This window comes from Sylvia atricapilla, chromosome Z (assembly GCF_009819655.1).
Source record: "Sylvia atricapilla isolate bSylAtr1 chromosome Z, bSylAtr1.pri, whole genome shotgun sequence".
In the NCBI taxonomy this organism is placed as follows: domain Eukaryota; kingdom Metazoa; phylum Chordata; class Aves; order Passeriformes; family Sylviidae; genus Sylvia; species Sylvia atricapilla.
Genome location: NC_089174.1, coordinates 10507752 through 10532129, shown reverse-complemented (window position 1 = coordinate 10532129; position 24378 = coordinate 10507752). Strand labels below are relative to the sequence as shown.

The following is a 24378-nucleotide window of genomic DNA, read 5'->3' as shown; positions in this document are numbered from 1 at the left end:
ACAAGATCTTCTTTAGCTACCTTGGGCAGTGATTGAGATGGGTTTCAGTGATCGAAGTCAACTGCTTTGAGCAGGCCTGCGCAGCCATAAAGGACCAAAGGCATGGGAGAAGTGTGAAGATTCACTGATCTGAAGGGCAGAAGACCCAGAGAGCATCCACTCACCACTCCAGATCCTTGGGCAGAAACCAGCCAGCATTGCTGGGTGACTCACAGACCTACGGTGATATCTGGTAAAGGCTACACCACAAACATTGCTCCATCTTGCAGTTTTCCCCAAATTGTCCCAGCAGCATAAAGGAATTTTCCCCTTCCCCTGGAACTTTGAACCTTAAATTCCAGAGGTAAGGAATGAACCTGGGAATGCACTTCCCTGCCTAGCAAGCACAAGAAGCTGTCTCTGCTCAGCTCCTGAATGCTCACAGCACAGCTCCTTCTGTGAGAGCAAGGCTAGCCAGGGAAACTACAGAACAGAAGCAATTAACTCCACTTGTGTCCTCTGGCTACCTACATGCCCAAGTAGGTAGCTCAGTTTCTATGGCAGAGAACATGATGCCAGGCTCTGCTCCTCCAGGGAGCAGCAAGCTTCCTCAGACATTCTTCCAGCCTCCCACGCATTCAGTGCCATAGGAAGTGCTGTGCTTTACAGACAGTTTAGGCACTTGGCACAGTCAAAATCAGGTTTCACGAGCTCCAAGGAGTAGACAGGCCAGAGGCAGGACTATAGCACACACTCAGTCCATCATCTCTGGTTAGTGGAGTCTTAGGGAGGTCAGCTGGGTGAGCCCTTCAGAGCTGCCAGTCCCCATTCCAGCCTACACCACTGGAGGAAACACTAACTGGCTTTCCTTGGCAGCCTGTACTGTGTTTACCTGCCAGTACTTAGCAGGTACTGAGGCTTGCAGGATGGAGATGGTTCATCTTCTCCTCTACAACTGCTGAGATCCCCAACCCCTTCATACTTCAACTGCTGTAAGAACAAACACGAGATTGAGTAAAATTTGTTTCAGATTTTTATTTCTCTGTACTCTTTAAGCAGGAATGACTGAAATAGAAACCATCATGAGTCCCATTAGGGGAATAGTTTGATAAAGACAGGGCAGGCAGTCACCCCTGCCCCATGCCAACCTGTATAAACATCAGCTGCCACTGTTTAGTAACTAGATGGTTTTCAAACAAGTCCATGAACAGTCACAGACTACAAAGAACAACGCGCCAGTTCACAACAGGAAACAACTTATGTATACTTCTTGATTTCATCATACAGGACTAAGACAAAAGCAGCACCCATTCCTCGGAGTACATTTGACAATGCACCTTTGAAAAAGGCCTTGGGGCCCTCATCCCGGGCAATCTTCCGCCAGCAGTCAAGAGTGCCGGTGTACATTATGTCAGCTGCAGGAGACAGACAGCTTTAGCAACTGGATGCCCATGTCCCCCAACATCCAGGTCAGCTTCATGTATCTACTAGCTTTACAACTTCAAGTGCATCCCATTTCTTGGCTGACTTTCTCCAATACTTGCACATTAGAGGACAAGACTGCCCAGGAGAGATGGTGCTGTTCCTGTATTGTCCCTGGGAGACACTGGAAGGACCAGCTCAAGCAGAAGGCAGCAACTTCTTGCTTTGACATCAACACTTCCAAACTCAAAAGCTACTGCATAGCTGGCTAGGCTGTGCCTGCTACGGAGGCTGTCTTTTCTTGTCCCAGAGACTTTTTTTTTTTTTTTCCAACATCCTTGGGCAAGTTCTGCTGTTCCTACCTACTGACATATACCTGACTTGTGCATGCCACCTTAGAGGTGTGCTGCACAGGCCAACCCATTCATGCCCCTGTCACCTGCTTCCACAGCCCCTCCTACACCCCTGCTTACAAGAGATGAGGATATCTACACAGGCTGATGAAAGGCAAGCCTCTCTGCCTTCACTTCAGCTCCACCACCAGATATCGATTCAGGGACGCCAAATAACTCTTACACAGTGAGACAGAAACTTACCTCCCTTACGGCCAGACTGCATCATCATGCGACGACGAACCGTATCAAAAGGGTACGAGGTCAAACCAGCGACAGCAGTGACGGTCTGTGCAATCATCCAGCTGACAACAATGTGGGTGTTCTTTGGGTCTGGAAGCATGCCTGCAGAGAGAGGCTTTGCTGAGAACCGCAGGTAAGCCACCAGCACTATCGAACTGCGCTACAGGCATGTCACAGCCCAGCATCTCCCTTGTAGTGGCATTTTCGTCAACCTACCCTTCGCAGTGTCGTAGATACCAAAGTAGGCGGCTCTGTAGATGATGATACCCTGGACAGAGACACTGAAGCCCTGGTATAAACCCCTAATGCCATCTGAGCGGAAGATTTTGACCAGGCAGTCACCGAGCCCACTGAACTCCCGGTCGGCCCCGGCTTTACCCACATCCGCTGCCAGGCGGGTTCGGGCAAAGTCAAGGGGGTAGACAAAGCAGAGGGAGGTCGCGCCGGCGGCACCCCCGGATGCCAGGTTACCGGCGAAGTACCGCCAAAACTGGGTTCGCTTGTCCACGCCGCCCAGGAAGATCTCCTTGTACTTATCCTTGAAGGCGAAGTTGAGGGCCTGAGTGGGGAAGTACCGGATCACATTGGCCAGGTTCCCGCGCCAGAATGAGAGGATGCCTTGCTCCCGCGGGATGCGCACCACGCAGTCGACGATGCCCTTGTACTGCTTCTCGGTGGAGATCTGCTTGCTGGCGTGTTGCACCTGCAGGGGCCGAGATGCCGCTGTCAGCGCCGCTCCCCCGCGAGCCCCCGGCCCACTGCCGCCGCCCCCCTCTGCTTACGGACACCCGGCCGCCGGCGCTCACCTGCAGCAGTAGCTTGACCCTCTCGATGGGGGCGACGGCGGTCTTGGAGATGGCGGCCGCCACCCCGCCGGTAAGGAAATCCTTGGCGAACGACACGGCCGCATCGGTCATGGCGGGAGCGGAGCGAGCGGGAGACGACGCCGGGCGAAGGAGGCGGGAGGCGACGCTGAGGGGGCGCCGCAATGGCCGTTAATATAGGGGCGGGAGCGCGAGCGTGGGCGGGGCGCGCGTCCCGCTCGCCCATTGGCTGCGGTAGTGGGCGTGGCCGCAGCAGGGGGATGGGGCCGCCGTTGGAACCGGTTGGGGGCACATGGCCGCGATGCCGGGAAGGGGTAGCGCGACACGCGGAAGCCCCGGCTGGAGCTCCCTGGGACTGGACATCCTGGGATGGAGCACACTGGGAGGGGGCATCCCGGCATGGAGGATGCCACCAGCACCGCGGGTGGGACGTACATGCGGCCTCGCCACGGTGACACCGCCTATTCCTACCCCGGGAACCCCACATGGCGGTGAGAGGGCCATCCGTGACCACGACCCCCAGCCCCTCTGCGCCATCCCAATACCATGGCGAGAGCAGCCGGGCACAGCACATCCGCGACGCAGGCTGGAACGGGGCGGGCTCTGAGGCTGCCTCATCTGCGGGCACGTACAGGCCCCCATCTCTCTCACACGTGGCCGAGACCCGCGCTCACAGAGCCCTGGGGATACCGTCACCCTGCACACGCAGGGCTCCCGGAGTGACAGAGCCCCTTCTGTAGTCACAGTGCTGAGCTCAGCTGAGATGCTCAGACAAGCATATCCCAGCAGATACTACCTGCCCTCCTATCACACAGTGGCATCCAAACGTCACTTGAGTAGGACTTCACCTATCCAAGAGTTTACCCTTCCTACTCACTGATTCTTCAGGGTCACACACCATTTCACATGTTAGTGATACACTGATGAAAGGCTTTCTCTCAGTGACATCTTAAAAATTTTCGTGCTGCCTTCTGGGGATTTATGAGGTGTATTTGTGATTACAAAGGACAGGCTTAGTTGATAAAAAGGTTAGCTAGCACTTGACAGGTCATAGGAGTGCACTTTAATACAAAGGTGGTTAGTAGCACATCAGAAACAAGTTATCTCTAACTTTTTGACTCAACTCTTACAAGGTTTGAAGAGCTGATCAGACACTCATATGTACCCATTCAATCTTTAAAATTTAGAAATACAGTGTTAGTAAAAAACATACAGGTATGCTTGGGCAAGGCAAGAAATCCATTCCTCCCCAACATGCTTACAATTCACATCTCCACGTTCACTGAGTCTCAGTATTATTACCTGCACTGTGCCCACGGGAAAACTGAGGCACAAGAGAAACATGGTCACTAGGCAAGTTGATTAGAATCAAAAGCACTTACAGCCTCATGTGATGCATGAGCCACCATATCTGCTTTCCACCACCCTAATTTTTTGCTATCTATGCTTGCATTTCTTCACTGAGAAAAAAAAATCAGTATGAAAGCATCACTGCAGCAGAACAGAGCAAGTCCATTAAGAGAGATACTTCAAGACTTCAGCTGTAAGATGAACAATGAGTTCTAGGAGCAAGGCAGGTGTTAAAATTATCCCACATCTTTCTGCAAGTTTCTCTCTACAGTTACGGACTGTTCCTGCATGGATTTGCCAATGCCTCATCCTGCTGTGACATGTTCTAACCAAGCAGTTTCTGAAATTTACTTATTTTCACCCATCAGGGGTTATAAAAAGTGCAAAAACACAGATGAGGAACAGTGTAAAGCAGCAGATGCTGTGCTGAGCCCAGGCTGCTGCAGCTCAGGCTGGAGCTAGTGTGCACACACCTTTGTGAGCTGTGATTCTCATGCTGCCAAGGGCACAGCCAGCTTCCCACATGGACATGGGGTTTGGGATTTATATAAAAAGGCACTGGGATGGGGCTGTTCCATAGTTAAACTTCTGCAAAGGAACTGGAGCAACACCACATTTCCTCTGGTATAACTTGAGATGATCTTTTGCTGTCCAAAAGCTCCCAAGAGGCCCATTTGTTGCAGTGGCACTGGCAGTAACCTGGTGCTCCTGCAGAGGTTCCTACCTACAAGATCTGTCTGCAGCCCCTGAAGCACATGGTTCAAGTGGATCAATCAAGGTGGTGTGCTTGGTGCTACTCTGTATGCAAATTCAGAGCAGCACAGTAGGCTTAGGCCTGTGCACTGGGACTAAAAAGTGCTCTAATAAAAAAATAGAGCTTTAAGAGTACCTAAACAACATGACAGAGTTTGTGGCTCTGAAATATCTACCACTTTTAAGAACTGCATTTTCCAGGAAGTATTTCAGTTAGAGAACTTCAGGAAAATTATTTTTTGAAATGTGAAGTAATTCACATACATGCAGTAACAATGCATGAGAAAATTGGAGGAATATTTTTGAGTATGCAAGTTTGCAAGATTGTCATTCCAGTGTATTACAGTCCATTTTGCACATTACAGTTCTGTCTTAGCAAAAGCACATTGGCAGCAGCATACATTCATCTTTATGCTGGAGATTCAGACAAAATTATTACTCTCCAGTACATCTCAAAAACTGAGGAGCGTATTTAGGAGTGTCACTGAACTAAGACTAATTCTGACTCTGTAGAATGACATGTTCACACAGTATCATTAAAAAATGGAGATTTCAGTAGAAATTCTCGCATGTTGCATATATTTTATTCTGTTTTATTATTTCTGGCTGACTTCGTATCTCAGATTGCTCTTTTAAAGATCCATTTTCTTAATGTTTTTGAAGACAATTTATACTCTCATCTCTATTCTCTTGCCTTTCTGCAGCTGGTTTAATTTCAAATGGCTATTCTGTATTAAAAAGCACCTAAAATGATGTCATTTCAAGTTCCAGTAGTATAGAGTATAGTTGCATCTTTCCTTTTCAGTATGTGCTTGCCAGTCATATTCTTTCTATCCATTCTGCAAATGCAATACAGATTTATTCTTTCCCATCACAAGTGTCTCACTACAGGAACCATGCAGTCCACTGAGATGTCAGTACCTGTAGCTCACATGTCTTTCTTGTGAAGTTCCTTAAGAAAGGTATTTGTATATCTGCAGTGGTCATTCTGATGTCAGTTTTCAAGTGCTGATTTCCTTGGCTCAAAATTTTCCCTCCGGAGGAGCTTTAACTCTCTCAGTTCTTGTGGGTGTAAGCTCTGGTCAACGCCGGGTGTTAGCTTGTAATTTAAAGGAGATTCAATATAACCATTTCTATACAGACAAACTCGCTTGCAGAATTCAAAGGTGCTAAACATAACACCGAAGTATGGCACAATCTGATAAAAAAGCAAGATAAGAAAACATAATTAAACTCAATAGTAGCATCCATAGTTTATATGTTTTAAAAACAGGGAACTTCTAGGATTTCAGATCTGATCTGCTAATAGACCTTGTCCTCATTTATATAAAATCAGAGCCTCATCTCAAACTATGCTGGCAGTTGCAGAGTGCTAAAAGTAAGAGTTTATTGTTGTTATGTAACTAATTATAGCAATATTGTGAGGAAGAAGGCCTACACTAGCCTATAGATCACCAGAACTTGTCAAATACCCAAGTACATCCTAAGCAATCTCAGCAAATCCTGTCAGGAAATGTGGAATTCATTCTACATACACTAGAATGACTCCACAATTTTCTTGTTTTACCCCATGCAGAGCCTGCAGGTACTGGGTTTGTATTAGCCAAGGTAAGGCCATCACAGGCAGGCCATCACAATCAATCCCACTGTCACTCAATTAGCACTCATTAGCTGACCTGTAGTACTCTAGTAGGTAATCCTCATCACAGCACTACAAAACATATTTATGTAAATTAAATTACCTTCTGTTTAAGCTACCATGCTTTATTTCATGTTTTCAACTCAGCAAGGGCCGCAGTAATTGATTCACATGCATTAAATAGCTGGCTGAAAGCACTGCTTTGGACTTCTGAGCAAGTGGCTAATACAAGCACACATTTTTTACAGCTCACAACAACAGGTCAAATTACTGAACCTCAGGTCAGAAGGAGAACTTGTTTAGCTGTCCTAAGTGGATTGCTTGCAATCCCCCATCCATTCCACACTTTGTGGGTTAGGAGCACCCCCTTCTTCACAGACTTGAAATGAACTTTCAACATCTAGAAGCCAAGCTTGCATTTGGGGAAATACAAACCAAACAAAGTTCCAAGGCTGGTTTATAACCTATTTTGTAGTTGATTCTGTCATGTATAAGCTATGAAGTACAAAACAATGTCATAAGCTTTCTATCCCCAGCTGTCCAAAACTGCCTTGATTCCTTCAGGACAGTTTGACTGGAATGAAAGCAAAACCTCACCTTGAGCAGACTGGGTGTGAGTCCACTCCAAAGTCCAAGCACACCTTTGTTCTTCACAGTTTGCCGGAAGCAGTCAGCCATGCCAGTAAAATGGACATCAACTCCTCCATAGTGAGGAAGCCAAGGGCTCTGGGCCTGTCAAGAGACACCCAGGAAGAATTATAACAAGCAGAGAAAAATGAAGTAATTACTTTCTCCATTCAGGTATATAAGTCAGCACCAGGCTTCAACAGATTGATCTTGATTCTTCCCAAAAGTATTTAATTTGCATTTAAATATAAATTTAAAAGGGCAAGGACTCACCTTTTGATAGATATGAAAGTGAAGAGTAATTTCACACACTCAACAGTAATTTCACCTCCTTTTGTGCCATTGTCGTAACAATTAATCCCACCATTGTGAGGACAAACCATCCAAACCAGAGCCACATATCCCATCAGCCCCATGCCAGCTGCTCAGGTCAAGGTAGAAATTTTTCACATTCCTGGCATGGAACACTGTGAGAGGAAAGTTCAGAGCCACACTGCCTTTCCTGTAACTCTGACCAAACCAGCTGACTTGTCTCTGGCTGCTGAGGCTGTGTCTGCATTGCTGTGAGAAACAGGAACCACACTACAGGCTTAGGAGCAGCAGCACAGCAGAAATGGAAGGATGGAGATTTCAGCCCAGGGTCTTCAGGCTACCAAGGGCTGAAGGTGAGCAGTTGGTGCCTATGCTCCCATATCAATGTGTTCAGTTAATAGAGACTAGTTAAAGTTAGCTGGGGAGAATCCTGTTGGCTAGCAGCTGAACTTCCAACTGCAGTACAGTGTATGTTCACATGGAGGAAGTGTAGTTGGTAATTTTTAACAGCTAAATCCTTTCTTCATTAATCTCCTACTGAGTTAGCACAGACAGGATAACCTGACCTTGAATAATCCCATCCTCATCCATCTGTGCACATGCAGCCGTGGATTTATTTTGCATCAACAAATCAGGGTTTCACTCAAACACATGGCAAGTGACACTTCAGTGTCAGGGGCCCCAAGACACAGGTTGATGACTTGCAAAATGATCATCCTAAAGTAGAAGTTTAATAAAAATGGGTCTTTTACAGTTAACTGATTGATGAACTTGGGTATCAGGATCCCCACATTGATCTGAAACACCGTACAGTGTAATGATTTTTCTTTCCTTGTTCAGACTAACCTGTAGCTTCTCAGAGCTGCTAACCCTATGACAAGCCTCATCAACTGACAAGTGGTGATGACACTTTCTAGATGCCTTAGTGGTAGCATTTCAAGTACTTGGCAACTGAGATGCTGGAAAGGCAAACAGATCAAAACTCATGCTCTAAGTACGTAAGAGAAATTGCTAATCAAATAGTTACTGGCAAGCCTACTGTTAAAATTTAAAGGCTGAAAAAAATCCTCCTGATTACCCCCCACACAAATGGCATAGTCTTCTTTGTCTAAAAAAAAATCACAGATCATGATTTTTTTTTTCTGCCTCATTGAAATGCATGTGAAATACCTCTTACTGCAAGTAACAGGTAAAAATCTTCTGCACAAAGACTTTCATGTCTGTACTGCAGAAGACGCTGAATGCTCTGAGACTTCAGAAACCAGTTCAATAAGAATGGTGATATTAGCACCAGCAATGCTTAGAAGAAAACTAAAATTATTAAAATGTCACTAAAAATTGCAGTGGCAGTCATAGGAGAACTGCATCCAAAACTCTGTTCTGCCTTCTGAACAGTCAGCCAGGTTCCACGAGTTTGGTTTTTTTTTTTTTTTTGTTTTTGGAAATGAAGTTATTAGCAGCCAAGCAGTAAAGAAAGACAAGTCTCTGAAATGTTTCAGGAACACAGGAATGCTATTAACATGTGATTCCCTTCCTTTTTCAGTCCCTTTGTGGTGGGCAGGGCATGGCTTGCCAGAATTTACCTGGGTCAGTTTGACTTAATCCCCTTCATTACTGTACACTCTGCAAAGGCACAGATCAAAGTGGGTTTTTTTACAGTACTCTTGCCTGCAACACCAAAAGAAGTGACAAATACAGTGCAGGTTTCAGTAAACATCTCCAGAAAGCAGTTCAAAAGGAACAGGTAAGTCAAACCTCTAGATTTCCAATCTGCCCACTGATACTGACCTCTCAAGAGATTTACTGAAATTATTACTGAAACCATTCCCCACAGATAGAGCTGTTTCTAAGACTTCAGTCTGTGAAATGAAGTATGTGTTGCCAGCCTTTCTGATTTACAGGAGCTGTATGCTTCTAGGACCCTACACACAATATGTAAATAACAACTGTCCACAGAATCTTAGAATCACCTACTGCAAGAGGAAAACTAAAAGCTGTATCAGTGTGTAAATAATGCTTCAGTATTTTGGAATATAGCTGAGTGAAGTTGAAATGTATTAATAAAAGAATAATACTTTAAATGTGTTTCATTTGGCACAAACGTTCATGAAAAACATTTGCCGTGGGTTTTGGTGGTTCCTCATCTAAGCATGTCTACCACACTGCAACCCTCAGAACCACCCTATATGGCGCCAGAGCCAGAAAACAGAAGCAACAAAAGAGATCAAACTGGTTTCTCTTGTGCAGAAACCTACCATGACATATAAATCAAACAGCTAATCTCATTCCATAAAGGGAGGGTTTAGGACAGAGAATTTCATGCACTTCAAAGCAGCTGAAATTCCTTGCTTTTGACACCCCTTGACACTATGGGTTGCTGCATGGAAATCTTTTTCTTAGGAACTCTTTTAAAGACTTTCTTCCTCCCAGCTGCATCTGTCTCAAACTGCAGGAAGCTGGGGACACAGCTCCCTGTGCTGGTAACAAAGAGCCAAGGTGTTGCTCACAGTAGTAGCAGGGCTAAGTTTCTTATCTTTTTACCTCTGATGGACAGTGGGTTCTCTAAACTATTAAAGCACATCAAATGCAGAACTGTCTCCTCTTGCTCTCTCACAAACACAGTATTTTTATATCCAGAGCTCACCAAGTTGAATATGTCAGTGTAACACATCCACAGTTCTATGGCAACATTCTAAACCCAAGAGAGATGTACAAAAAAATTCCCAACTACCTGCACTCATAATCTTTGAAAATAAACAAAATATTTAAATAAGGGTGTAGTCTCATGACTGCAGGTTAATTGTCATAGTTAATTGTTACCTGAAGACTCTTCAGCCACTGTCTCTCCCATTTTCTGTATTACAAGGTGACTGCCAGAACAACATAATCCCGTTTTGGGAGCTGATCTCACAAACCTTTTCAATGACCTACCTCAGCCACTCTCCTGTGCAGATAAAAACTTTTCAGTTGCTTTTTGTGACATTTTGGTTTGCAATTATTTGTATTCACATGTATCAGAGACTATGAATTCATGTATTTAATTCATGTACTTCCCTCCTCTGCCCTGCTTATAAAGTTTGTTGGTACAAATATTTGCTATTAATTTTTTTAGTATGCAGTACTCTTGGCACAGAGAATAGAAGACAACAAACAATGAGAATAGCTACCATAAGTGGTATGCTTACCCTGATGGTGGATAGAGTAAAATTGCTTGTTATTTACATACTATCAACAGATTCAGGTGTCATACACATCTGACCACTTTAAAAAAAAAAAAAAAGAAAAAAGTACAAGAAGACACTTTACACACAGCTCAAGAGTTCACACTCTTAATCTGGAAGCTAAAAAAGGAAGTCTTTGCAGTCTGGGTTAATAAGGGCACATGCTACAGGCAAGTGCAGTTGTAGTTTAACGGAAACTGAAAGTCAAGGACTATAGTTTTTATTCAAGTTAATACCACTCCAGTCAACAGAAATATCATTGAAGTGAAGACTGGATGCTTGAAAGAGTGTTTCATTCCCCTACAATGAAAAAAAATTACAATGTAAATATGTGTTAATATTTTGGGGAAAAAGGCATCCTCTTGGGCTTAGTCAATCCTTCATTCTAAAGGTCAGCCTTATTCAGCAGTCATTCCCTGTCAGTGGTTTGGTAATGCTGATTTACTCGTGGTTAAAGTCCACCCAAAGGTATTCAGGCACAGAGGAATGTAAACCATGGCACACTATCAGGATACAGTCAGTTCAGAGCAGTACAGCACAGCTGACCTCCAGCGTCCCGCACTCCAGGAACACCCTGTCCCTTCCCCTGTAAACCTGAACTGGGGCCAAGTCATGCCTTCTGGGAAGAATGCCACCAACTGAGCAAAACAGCTTCATGCTTGGTCAAAACCTTGACTCTTTGCTTTAAATATATATCACCAGGCCTGTTGTACCCTGAGACTCCACAGTTTGTGAAGAATCCATCCTTTGCTGCTGAGCCTAAGCCTCCTCTGTGCTTTGACACCTGCTATGTGAAGAAGTCTTTAATACAGAATATAGAAGTCTTTTTCCTCAAGGCAGTGCAAACCTCTTGCATGGGCAACTCTGGGTGGCTTCCAAAGCTGTCATGATGGTTCAGCTCAAGCCCTACAAATGGGTGCATCATTTTCATGCATATTAGCACTAATTTATTTAAAGGTGCAAACCCTTAGGCAGACTGGCTTGGTCCCACACGTCATACAGTGGATGGCAATGCTAGTTCCCGCATCTCTTGCTGCCTATCTAGGAACTGAGGAGAAAACTAATCTTTAACAGGATTGTGGCTTTTCACAGGTAATAATTTCATTTACCTTGTGTGGATGAATTAAGGATTTACACCAAATAAAAAAAAATCACCTATAAAAGAATCACAGAATGAACTAGGTTGGAAGAGACCTTTTGAGATCATAAAGTCCAACCTATGATGTAACACCTCATCAACTAAACCATGGCACCGACTGGCACATCCAGTCTTTTTTTAAACATGTCCAGGGACAGTGACTCTACCACCTCCCCAGGCAAGACGATTCCATTGCTGAATCGCTCTTACAGTGAAGAATTTTTTCTGACGTCTAACCTAAATTTCCCCTAGCACAGGGGAAGTTTAATTTAGTCTTAAGACTATGTCCTCGTGCTCTGCCAGTTGTCACCTGTGAGAAAAGCCCAACCCCCAGCTGACTACAACCTTGCAGGAAGTTGTAGAGAGTGATAAGGTCAGCTCTGAGTCTCCTTTTCTCCAGGCTGAACAGCCCCAGCTCCCTCAGTTCCTCACGGGGTTTGTGTTCCAAGCCCCTCACCAGCCTCGCTGCCTCCTCTGGACATGCTCAAGTGTCCCAATGTCCTTCCTAAACTGAGGGCCCAGAACTGGACACAGCACTCAGTGAGGCCTCACCAGTGCTGAGTCCAGGGGAAGAATGACCTCCCTGCTCCTGCTGGCCACACCATTCCTGATCCAGGCCAGGATGTCATTGGCCCTCTTGGCCACCTGTGCACACTGCTGGCTCATGTTCAGCTGCATTCACCAGCACCCCCAGGTCCCTGTCCTCCTGGGCACTGTCCAGCCACACCATCCCCAGCCTACAGCATTGCAGGGGGTTATTGTGGCCACAAGAGTGTCGATCAAGTTTTAGCTCCCTGTTCATGGAATATTTTCCATAATTAGTCACCTCACATGTCATAGGCATATCACTCCAAGCACAGACAAGTGGATACAAGACAATCCTGTAAAACTGATGCAAAAGTACCCAAGTCAGGGTTATCAGTAATAGCTGTACCTCCAGAGACATTATTGTCTCCTGGCTGAAAGTTATGTCTGTAATAGCTGTGTGTGAAGAGCAGGTGAAGCCAGCCTGTGTCAGGTTCTGTTTGCTGGGTGAGTTTATGGAGTTTAAAAATGTGGGCTGGGTTAACCCATCTGATGTGTCCCAAAGCAGCTTAAAGAGTTCTCACTCACATCACACTGATGACAGAACTGAGGCAGCTGTAACAGGCTGGCAGACATGAGCAGCTGGCACTACCAGATCTCAGATTTCAGGCATTGTGGCCACTTTACTGTCCGGGAAGATCATTTGAGAGAATTGCATTCTGCCATCCCTCACACCTCCTGCACTTCAAACAGGTGCAATGTGTTTTCCAGCTTTTCTTCAGCAGGCCACTGTGTTACAGTGCAAAGCTAATCTACCCCAAGGTGAGTACTACATAATTATCACACCACAGCTTCTTGGATGAACTGGTTTAGAGTCAAGGCAGACCTCACAGTTAAAGCAGCCCAGTACTGCTTCTAATTCTTGATCTACAATTTCTTCTTCTTATCCAGTTTTTCTACTAACATTGTTCAGTGTTTCAGCTTGACAGACAATCAGCTCTTATGCTTCTCTCCTGCAGAAGTCTGGGGATCTAAAGGAAATGCTTCTGAGATTTGTTCAGATTTATAAAAGCTGATTTAGGCTGTTACACAAAGCAAAGCCTACATTATGCTCCATAGCTTTTTTGAGGCTTTGTCTTGACCACTTACCAGACCAAATACTTCCCTAAGCAGTAGAGCAGTACTCTGCAACAGCTTCAGAAAGTGGTATAAAATATCTTTGCAACAACATCAGTGAAACAATAAAAATTGCAGGTAATCCAAAGTATTCAGATATAGTAAAAAAGAGAAGAGAAGAAGGGATTTTACCACAACCAGAATCTGTCATCTATTACCTATTTGCTGATAATCAGAGGAGCCAGGCCTGTCTCAAATTCAAGTACCACTCAGGACACAGGAACCTGGCTGATGCCTGAACCCCAGCAACAAGAAGAAGATGAATGTGAGATCACAGAGAGAAGTAAGAAAAGTAAGAACTAACACTACAGCCTCCCCCTTAGAGATGAGACTAAATATTTCACCTATCTGTGCACTTGTTCTCACAACACTTGATCGAAGTTCATATCTCTGAAACCTCCACTCTTCTGTCAAGTTTACTTGAAGCTGGGCAGCAGAAGCTAAAGTTATTGGAGGCAAGGACAAGGACAGACAGCTAGCAACCATATAAGCCTCACTGAAGAAATCATATTAGAATTGGTAATACTGCTCATTTGTTTCCACACTATGGAATTCGTGTGATCAGATGGCACAGTTTCTGAAAACTTTTGTTTCATGCTGTTGACTATTAAAGCATCTTCCTGCCCAATGTCTCAGAGCACGTATGCTTTTGAGATGATGTGTGAACTACACGACCCAAGAAGAATTCCTTAGACCAGGTCATGTCTCCAGTAACTTTCATATCAGAACACAGATCTCACCCCCAGCAGTGACACTACAGATTGTGAGCTCCCGGAGGCGGCACACCAGCCCAGTGACTGTCTCAATGACAGAACTCTGCAAGTCACTCATGCTTAAGCAAAGCAGGAGCACTGCTCGTTATCTCAGCAGAGAGAACATTCATCATTCTCTTTTTCAATACTTTACAACCCAGCCCACTGGGCTCTTGCTAGACTGACTTTTACCATGCAAGGGGAATATTTTTAAACAAATATTTAAATAACAGTATTCCTTTCAAAAGAGAGGCTTTTACTGTGAACAGGGTAACTCACAAAAGAAATTACTGTTTAGTTTTCTTCACATTATTAATGCATAGCATTTCCATAACTTACAACAGATTTCACATTTGCAGAGCATCTTGTGTTCCAAAGAACAAAATAACCCAACAAAAAACCCAAAACACATTGCAGATTTATAGGCAGCCTAGGCCAAACTGATTGAATTTGAAAAGAGGCCACTTCTTGAGTGATGCATGGCAACAACCTACACTAGCCAAAATCAGTAAGCCTGTTTGTTTGCAGGAGTGAAGCAAAGTCAAAGCCTGCATTTTTGAAACAGAAAGATCAGCACTGAACAATGCTTTCCCCACAGAGATATCCTCACAGCTCGAGGATGCAGTGCAGTCAACACCAAAAATGAGCTGAATGCTGCACTTAATTAACAGTGTATTTATTCTGTATTATAAGGGTTTGATGGCAAAGCTATAACTGAGTAGCATTTACTGGTGAAGGAGAGTTTAAGAAAGGTTTTAGTCAAAGATATTAAAATACGGACACAAGGCTGAGCTTCTGAAAACCATGCCAAGTTTGTTCAAGCAAGCGGGTGAGGAGTAGTTGTGGAGTATCTATGAAGCTTTAAGGACATCTCTCTGCATTTTGCTTAAAAAACTACTAAGGTCACAGGTCATTCTGGGATGGAGGCTGGGAAGTGCCACTCAGGGCACTGAGCCCACCTCTGCATGTCCTGAGCACAGAGAGATTGGGTTTGCACTGACCATTTGCGTGTTTGTATGTTTTCAGTCCCATACATAGCCTGGGATGGATGCCATTCTAATAATAATCTTCTGTACAGCCTGTAACAGCTTTAAATTCATCTTCCCTTACTGAAAAGCCACAGCTCAGTCCAATAGGCACTTAGGAAGGTTATCACTGTACACAAACAAGGAAAAGTAGAAACATTATCAGTGCTTCCTTAGACTCAGAGTCATAAAAAAAAAATTTCCCTGCTAAAGGTAGAAAAAACTTGAAAAAGAAAAAAGTGTTCTTGTATGCAAGTCTGCAAGGTAAAAAGGGCAGCACTTGAATATGGCTTAGAAATTGGATTTAACAAAGAACGCTACATTGTGATGTAAGGAAGGAAAGCCAAGAATAACAGTCAAAATGATATAAAGATCAGTAAGTTTCTGTTCAGAAACTGATACATGATAAAAGTAACTCAGGAAAACACTTAATATAGAACATAACCCTCTTTTTCATTAATCCCCTTCTACAGATGTATAATAAAAGCCATATTTCCATGCTGAAACATGCATACAGTACCTCTGAATTCTCTAACATGCCAATCAGGAGCAAAGTGAAAAAAGGAAGACAAAGAAATAAAATTAGGATAAGCACAACATAGAGGACTCAAATATTCAGTAAGATTCACTCATATTAATTAACATTTCTTTTAAGAAAAACATTCAGATGTATATGCAGCAAACACAGCATCTTAAAAAAAAAAAGAAAAGGTTAACTGGCAAAAGCTAATTCTAACAGCAAAGGCAGAAGAAGCCATGGTTACAGTGCAAATCTGACATCATAAAGCATCACCAAAACACAATTCTTCCTTAAGAATTGTTCACTGACAGTCAGCTCCTACTCCCACAGCTGTCAGTGACAGAAGCAGCCAACGTCAGAAGTGTAGGATTTCAGATATGTCAAGTGAGAAAGGATGAAGCAAGATTATTACAATGGAGATAAAAATAGCAACTTATCCTTCCTCCCATAACAGAACTGATTTCATAGTCTATGCAAATAATTCAAGCATTGTCCAGATGAAGGGATGAATGGAACTAACTCTTCTAAAATTGCATAGCATATCAGGTAAAGATCTGAACTGGGTGTCCTGGTCTCATGTTTATACTCCACCCCAGAATCAATGGAGATTGCCTTCTGTCCTAGTTTCTCAGTTTTTGAAGCTTCTGAGATTGTTTTACAACTCCCTGGCTCCCCATCACCAGCAGCTTCACTGGAAAAATCTTCTTTAGCAACATACTCCCTCCATTTGTCAGACTGGTGGGACAAAAGGCGGGGAAAAGGAATCTTACACTGACTTCCACAGTGTGCTGGGTTCCTCTTCATACACCATAAATCCAGCATACACTGCTTCAAAAAAGCCCTGCATGTCTCCATGTGCACTGCAGAGAACACACAAGGCCCAGAGGTAGCTGAAGGCTTTGGTAGCCTTCTTTTTCTGTCAGCCAGAAAGTTGAATTACTAAATAGAGGCTGTTCAGAATAACATGTCTGAGAAAAACTGTGATCAGAAGTATGTGCTCCCCCATTTTCTACAGAACTCTGAAATGTCCTGAAGTTCTTTTCCTTTCCTTTATTATCCTCCATTCTAGGTCAATTCCTTTGCATGATACTTTTCCTGTCGCTGTACTAGGCATTTCTCTCTTCTGACCAGCACCCCAAAAACTGCACTGACGAGCAAGCACAAAGCAGAGCTGATCTCTGCAAATCTGGGCCATACCCTGGTGCTAATCGGAAAACCCAGATTTCTTGGATAACCTTGCAGGAGTTCCAGTGCACTCTTGGTAGCAATGTGGGTGCAATTTTCAACACATCTCTTTCCTGGACAACTCTACATGAATTAAGTAATTTCCAGTAGCCAACAAATTACAGGATTTTGCACCTAGGCAGCTCGTTCTTTTGAAATACCTTTGCCTCTTCCATGCCTCCAGAGTAAATCACTGAACAGGTGTTTCTTTAAGCTCAGAAAATCACTATTCGGTGTTGCAATGCACTTACAAGGAAGAAACCCTCTCTGTTGATAAGCCTTTTGTTTTCATGCAAAGTATTTTCAGCCTCTCCACGTCCTACATATTTAGGCAATAAATCCAGCTCCTCTATTGCTGGAAGCACCAATCAGATGATTAAGCCTCTTCGGTGGAAGAGCACGGCCTACTGGCAGGAAAATGAAACACGGAACTGCCCCACTTCTTCACATGCCTATCACCCGTCACGACGCAGACTGACACAAAACATCACACCAGTTACAGCCAAAGCCTGCTTTTGAACTGATCACAAAATCAGAATGTTCAAGTAACTGTTGCATCGACAGAAAATATTAAAAGGGAAACAGCACAGTAAATGCCCTAATTTTCTTTTATTCTTCAGGGCAACAGTATTGCTGTGAGACTAAGGATATAAAGTAAAAGAAGGCTTGTAAGAGAATTTGCTTTTCATAGACCCACTGGTACAGCTGGATAAAATGACCAACTTTTAGTGCTCAGAATCTCTTTCTTGTCTGAAATATTTTATAAGATACCTGATGAAAGCAATTACTCCTTCTGCTGAGGTTCTCTGCTACAAGATAGAAAGGGGGCAGGGAAGGCTACTGTGACACAGCATCTGAGCCCTGAAAAGGGAGAGCAGGAGAGGGAAATTCACAGTTTCACTGACCTTTTGCTACCTTGTGACTTGCCAACCAGGTTACCACTTGATGAAAGGGACAGGGATTTACATAAGGCTGCCACAGTAAGTGACTGTTTTTCTAATAACATCACAAAAGCTTCCCTTTGTGATAAATAAATAATAAATCTGCATTTCCAGGAACTAGGCTGAAAACCAGACTCATCTGCTCCTGCCAGAGAATGAACATATGATGAAAGATACTCACTGTCTCCCTGCTGATGAAGTTCTAATGGAAAGTCCACAACAGCAAGTGAATTATGTCAGTGAGATGGAAGCTGTGGGATAGTGGTTGTTTTGTGGGGTTTGGGTCTTTTTTTATATCATTATTTTAAAGTTCTGGAGAAAGGATCAGGAAGATATCGTAACTCTCATTCTGCTGATGCACCAGGAAAACAGCAGCACCCGCAGCTGGTAAGTCACTTGTTAACCAGAGGAGTCAGAAGTAAGAACAAGGACAATTATGATTCTTCAGACAATACTGAGGAAGTTTGTTTTGTGGTGAAGCATAAATGGCAGACAAACAGGCTCTGAAAATAATATGATCTCATTCATCCCACCTATCACTAAGGGGATTTCTTCAGCTGGCAAACTTACAGCCTGTGTTTATTTCATCGAAGGTTTGCAATCTGAAATGTGAGAATTTGATGGAACTGCTATGAAAAAGGAAAAAAAAATAAAGCAACAGAGATGGAGTCTGAGAGCATATACATATCCCATGATAGTACCTGAAATCACATTAAAGGTATAACAACCCATTTGTAGCAATGATTTCCAGACTCTAAAAACAAAACAATAAACAAAACAATAAACAAAACCCCACAAATGAGAAAAATGCCCCAACAAACCCCAAACCATAGTCTCTGTAGCCTACTGCTAAGAAAAATAAAGTGGCACCCATGATCACCTAGCTAGTCTTGTCCCAAGCTCTTGCACCAAGCACCTATGACAAAGTACTGGTAACTTGAATATTCTGTACCTGCATCTTCCTCTTGACAGTCTCAAAGGGGAAGGAAAGTGTCTGTGCCACTCCAGCTGCTACACAACCATTTATGAAGTTCTGAAGAGGAGTGAAACGAACTATGGGTTCTTGCCAGATTTTGTCCAGACTGATGTAAACAAAGAATGAGCCTGCAGAAAATGGGACAGCACCTACAAAGCAAACCAGACAGGATTATATCAATGCATGGTACACTAAGAAAAGAGAGCTGCCTATCACATCTAGAAAGATGGGAAGAGCCATTGCCAATTTACACCTCACAATCCACAAACCTAATCCAGATTTTGAAGAACTTTACTCTTTAGTCCCTGGTTTACCACGAAACACCCCTATTGTACCATCCAGACATGCTGATAGAGGCATACATTTACCTATCAGAATGTGCATGTTGTCAGAATCATTAACTGCTATAGTCTCATGACAGTCAGGTGTTTCTCCAGGTTCTCTCTGTGACAAGCTCTTTCCCAGTCCAACTCAACCCTAGCATCTGTACAGGTAAACAGTCAGACTGACGAGGGATACTTCTGGCCTCTTTTGCTTGTTTCATGCTCTTATAGTTTTATAGTGTGATTATACATTTATTATTATTGTTGTTGTTACACATTTTATTTAATGTTATATTGTGACATTAAATTGACTCAGTTGAACGGCATTTTAAAATGCTCTGGAGAGTAAATAAATAATTAAAAATTAATTTCAAGTAAAGAGGGAATATAATTAATCTTCACTTTTCACACCTACTATACACTACAGCTCATGTTGGTTTCACTGAACAGCTCAGGAGATACTCTCACACCCAACAGGAATTACAAGCAGTGTGTGCTTATCTATATAAATGTTTTTTAAGAGTTTAATGGTGAAAATTGTGCATCCAAGAGTAATTAGATCATCTATAAAAGAAGGAAAAAAGTATTTTGCTGAACACTTAACCAGATATAAAATGCTACACACTTGGTCCTAATTTAAAGTAATAAAGCTGCAGCAAGGGTTATCAGTATTGCAGCACCTTGCAAATCTCCACATCTTCTAGAAGAAAACATTCCTATCTGCTTTTGAAACCAAGTGAGCAAGTAAACACCTTATACAGCTGCAACAAAAACCAGGCAGTGAGGTGATTTCACCCCAGTATGTCTTACCTAATATGGCAGGTGAAACACCACGATAGAGTGCACGGAGCCCTTCCTGATGATGAATCTTGTAAAAAGCGTGAAAAATTCCTTCGTAAGATGGTTCCAGCCGGTTCTGCACGATGAGCCGTGTTTTAATCACATCGGTGGGGTACGTCACGATGGTGGCAACCATGCCAGCCAGACTTCCTGCCATGATGGCTCTCCAGTGGGAGATATGGCCCAGCTCATCCATGAAAAGGGTAACAAGTCTAAAGTAAACACAAAAAAGAAGTACTATTAATGACACTACGAAGAAAATGCATGAAAAATTAGGGTGGATGATTCTTGGTGCAAATGTTCTTCTGTCCACGAGCCACTTTAGCAGCAGGAATTGAAATTTTAACATGTGATTCATCCAAGATCTTATTATATATAACACCACATAAGCATCCATCTACTGGATGAAAATCTTTATTTTATATTTCCACATACAGGATGAAAATTACCATAACTTAAAATACATCTGCAAGAAATTATCCTATCATCAGTTTAAGACATTGGTCCAACCTGCCACCAGTTAAGATTATCATGTAAGAGGAAATGTTGATAATTACATCACAGGCCTTCTGAAAGCAACTGAACCTTCATCTGTTACTTATGTTGGGACAGGAAGGTTGACAGGGACACGCCTTTGGAGAAGACTTATGTCCAAGCATAATGCTCAGGAGTTTAAGTCTCAATTTGAAAATTTGAAATTGTAGTACAGTTTTAAAAGCTACACACAAATCATGCATTTGTGGTGCACTGAAGGACTTTTCTATGACAGGAAAAACTCAGGAGTAATGTCCTGGAGGCAGCAAGAAGCAAGTAAAAACATTTGAGGGTTTTAGGTGGAGGTAAAGAAATATATTATTTTATTTTGGAAGCACTAACTGAAACATCTAAACAGGACATCTGCATTTAACCTGCATGGTGTAACCATGTGCAGAACAAAACAATTTGCAAATATTTACAAGTCACTGCTCGCTCAGTTTATGTTTTCTCACATGAATGTGCATTTTCCACTGCATGACAAATCCCTGCATCTACTTGTCTCAAGTCCTGGGAGTGCCCAGGGCAGAATGCTCAGCCAACAGAAGCAAAAGGGTATAAGCCTTTCTTCCTGTATGTCTTATGCAGTCCCTGAACCCACTCAGCCTAATTTTGCTCTGTGTGCATAAATGCATGGGAAAGGTGGTGGGGCATCTCTGGGCAGTACCTGATAACATTTAAAATGTTAGAAAGACAAAAGCCTGTGCAGAATAATTGCTGAGGGGTGCTGACTGTGCTCAGTCCTGCTCCTCCTGGGACTGCTTACCCAACCTATAATATTTCTCTTTTCGTGTTTCTTGCCTTTATGCACACCATTTTCCCAGTAGAAAATACTTTCAAAAACCTCCAAATAGGGGCTCAAGGATTAAGCATAGGCACCTTGTATTTAATTTCCTGGTAGCCTACTTCCACCTGTAATTCAGAACACCCTGTACAAACTAGACACAATCTTTAGCCATGCAAAAGGAATACACTGTTTCAAGCCGAACAATGAAGTTATTTTGCTAAAAATCAACTGCTTTATATTGGTGCAACACCCTGCCTTTTCTGTGAACTTTCAAGTACATTTAAATTACTGTTTGTGCCTTCCCACTTGCATTATCTCACTCTTTGTTTGACCACTGCGTCTATTACGGCACAAAAAAGCTGCCCAGTTTTAGGGACACTTCATTTGTGGTCTCCTGAAGGGTGGAGGCAGTGATGGGCAGGAGACTTGCTGGGGCAGATGAGTGACAAACCCAGCGGGTTGGCAGCACCAGTGAGGCTGTGCTGCTGCCCAGAACAGAACAACTCATCGCCCAGCTGGGTGGAAATGTCATGTGCTACCATGAGCAGCTGACAGCCATTAAATAAAAAAAAAAAAAAAAAAAAAAAAAAGCCCAGCCCACAGTGGCAAAACATTCTGGTGTGTGCAAACAGTCAGACACTCCCTGCAAAGGCTGAGAGATTCAGAGATACTGGCAGCAGAAGGGAATCCTAGGAAACAGCACAGTTGGCAGAGCTCCACCAGCACTGCTCCATGTTCATCCTGCTGCAGTCCTTCTAGCACCTACCTTAGTTTAATATCTGTATATTATCAAAACCAAGATCTTAAAACAAATAATGTCACATATCAATGTCAAAACCGATCAAATTTACTTAACAACTCCTGCGTGATAGGGTAAAATATCTGATCTATGATTTTGTTATTTTCTTTGATACAGGCAACATAAATACTTGAGAGTGCATGAATTAATTAAACAAACTGGCTGCAAAGAACAGATGCGACAGCCACACCTGCAGGTTGCAATGTTACTTCATTTCTAAATGAACCCAAGCAAAAAGAATTTTAACAGACTATCGACTCTTCATCATGTAAAGAATATTCATGACTTTAGAAGCATTTGCTGGCATATCACCAGGCCCTAACAATCGCTACGCGCTGAATAAATTAGGTAAAAAAAATTATAAACAAAGGTCCGCGTCTTTGGGGAGAAGGGGCGGCCATCCAGCTGACCAGCGGCAGAGGCATCAGACTGAACTCGGCACTCTCCATCGCTCCCTCCGCTGTTACGAAAGCCGCGGATCCCCCGCGCGGGCCGGTCGCTTACCGGCGGGAGGAGGCGAGCTGCAGGGCGCTGTAGGGGCAGAGGCGCAGGCAGGCCGTGAGGTTCCCCTTCCAGAGGGCTCGCACGCCCTCGGTGCGGCACAGGCTGAGCCCGGCGCTGCGCAGCCCCCGCCGGCAGTGCCAGGTGCCCACCTGCGCCAGCACCGTCAGCAGCTCCAGCGGCGCCGTCAGGCTGAGGCTCAGCGCGCCCGCCAGGCCGGCGCAGCCCAGGCGCTGCAGGGCGGTGACCCGGCCGTCCCGGCGCAGGGTGGCCATGGCCCCGCCGGCCCCGCCGGCGCGGAGCGGAGCGCACGGAGCGGCCCGGCCCGGCCCGGCCCGGCGGGGCGCGGCCACAGCGGGGGCGGCGCCGCCCGCCACGGCCGCCGGGGGGCGCTGTGCCGCAGGGCTCCGCGCGCCCCCGGTGCGCGCTGCGGAGGCGGAAGGAAAACCCGGAGCGGATATCCCGAGTGGAACGGCCCTGCCCGCGGGCGAGCTCGGACTGCGCCCCTACCCCTATTTGCACCTGAATTTATGGATTATTACATTATTCCCATTTATGTAGGCGGAAAAAAATACCCTCAGTGACCCAGCTGCACTCAGGACACACCCGTTTCTCCTTACAATTAAACGTAGTTCCACAGCGAATGCAGCAACGGCACAACTACACAAAAAAACCCTTCGTTCTGCTTCTGAAGCCCTCTGTGTTGATGCTGGAACTGAGTAACAGAGTGAACCTAAGATTTACGAGGTCAATTAGTTCAGGTTTTCTTGACGTGCTGCCAGAGGGGGAAAAAAAAAAAAAAAAAAAAAAAAAAAAAAAAAAAAAAAAAAAGACACAGGGACGGGAGAGACGTAAGCGGAAAGGAGATACAAGTTGAGACCAGAATCTGTGGAGCGAGGAGATGACAGCCAGTACGGAGGTAGTAACACAGATTCGTTCCAAAACAGGATGTTCTGTTCCTTGTAATATAAAACTCCAAACAAAAAACTCCAATCAAACTGAAAGCTGTATTCAGTATCTTCTTACAGTGCATCCCACAGAACAGTGTCAGATGACTTTTGGCAAGAATGCTCTACCGCTGATCCAACAGACTATTCCCAGATCAATAAAATACCTAAAAGACATCTCTCTTGAATTGCATCTCTCTCCAGGAACTCAACTACTTATGGTGTTGTATTTTCTTGGTGAGAAGAAACCATTCAACCATTAAGAAGCAGAAAAACAAAAATAAATGTTTATAACTTGCTATACATTAATAGTGCTTGCAAACAGAATATTGCAAACCTTGCTTTAAGAATTCAAAGAAAAGGGTGATATTTCTTCCAGGGTTTTTCTTTTGTTGCTCATCTGCACAAGACAAGACTCAACTTAAGATTCTTACTGAGCACTGGTATTTTCCATACAGTCTTCCCATTTTCATTACTCATTTTGTGGCAAGTTTATACCTACTTCTTCTGGCTGATAAAAAGAATCACCAGATGACCTAAACCTCCCACAGCAATCCTTGGAGAAGAAGGTGGTTTGTGTGACTCTCTGTTGCTTTTTTTCCCCCTCT

The 24378-nt window shown here is 43.9% G+C and overlaps 2 protein-coding genes across 3 annotated transcripts; both read right to left on the bottom strand.

Moving 5' to 3' along the window:
* Positions 1-994: 994 nt before the first annotated feature.
* On the bottom strand, positions 995-3029 carry SLC25A5 (solute carrier family 25 member 5). Its single transcript, XM_066339292.1, has 4 exons — positions 2843-3029; positions 2253-2739; positions 1998-2138; positions 995-1394 (listed from the first exon to the last, which is right to left on the bottom strand). Exons 1-4 carry the CDS (start codon positions 2951-2953, stop codon positions 1237-1239), a joined length of 897 nt encoding a protein of 298 aa, XP_066195389.1. The 5' UTR covers positions 2954-3029; the 3' UTR covers positions 995-1236.
* Positions 3030-3889: 860 nt separating this feature from the next.
* Positions 3890-23167, bottom strand: SLC25A43 (solute carrier family 25 member 43). 2 transcript variants are annotated; one of them, XM_066339291.1, is made up of 5 exons: positions 22827-23167; positions 20173-20414; positions 19016-19188; positions 7200-7334; positions 3890-6062 (listed from the first exon to the last, which is right to left on the bottom strand). In XM_066339291.1, exons 1-5 carry the CDS (start codon positions 23096-23098, stop codon positions 5958-5960), a joined length of 927 nt encoding a protein of 308 aa, XP_066195388.1. In that variant the 5' UTR covers positions 23099-23167; the 3' UTR covers positions 3890-5957. The 2 variants fall into 2 exon arrangements, with proteins under 2 accessions (XP_066195388.1, XP_066195387.1); XM_066339290.1 differs by having other exon boundaries at positions 4021-6161.
* Between the last annotated feature and the right edge of the window lie 1211 nt (positions 23168-24378).

Coding starts and splice junctions, on each gene's coding strand:
- SLC25A43 (XM_066339290.1), bottom strand. CDS start 23,098: ATGGCCACCCTGCGCCGGGACGGCCGGGTCACCGCCCTGCAGCGCCTG. Junction 19,189..20,172: donor TGTTTCACCTGCCATATTAG/GTAAGACATACT, acceptor TTTGCTTTGTAG/GTGCTGTCCCATTTTCTGCA. Junction 6,162..7,199: donor TCACACCCAGTCTGCTCAAG/GTGAGGTTTTGC, acceptor CTTTTTTATCAG/ATTGTGCCATACTTCGGTGT.
- SLC25A5 (XM_066339292.1), bottom strand. CDS start 2,953: ATGACCGATGCGGCCGTGTCGTTCGCCAAGGATTTCCTTACCGGCGGG. Junction 2,139..2,252: donor TATCTACGACACTGCGAAGG/GTAGGTTGACGA, acceptor CTCTCTCTGCAG/GCATGCTTCCAGACCCAAAG. Junction 1,395..1,997: donor GCAGTCTGGCCGTAAGGGAG/GTAAGTTTCTGT, acceptor TGTCTCCTGCAG/CTGACATAATGTACACCGGC.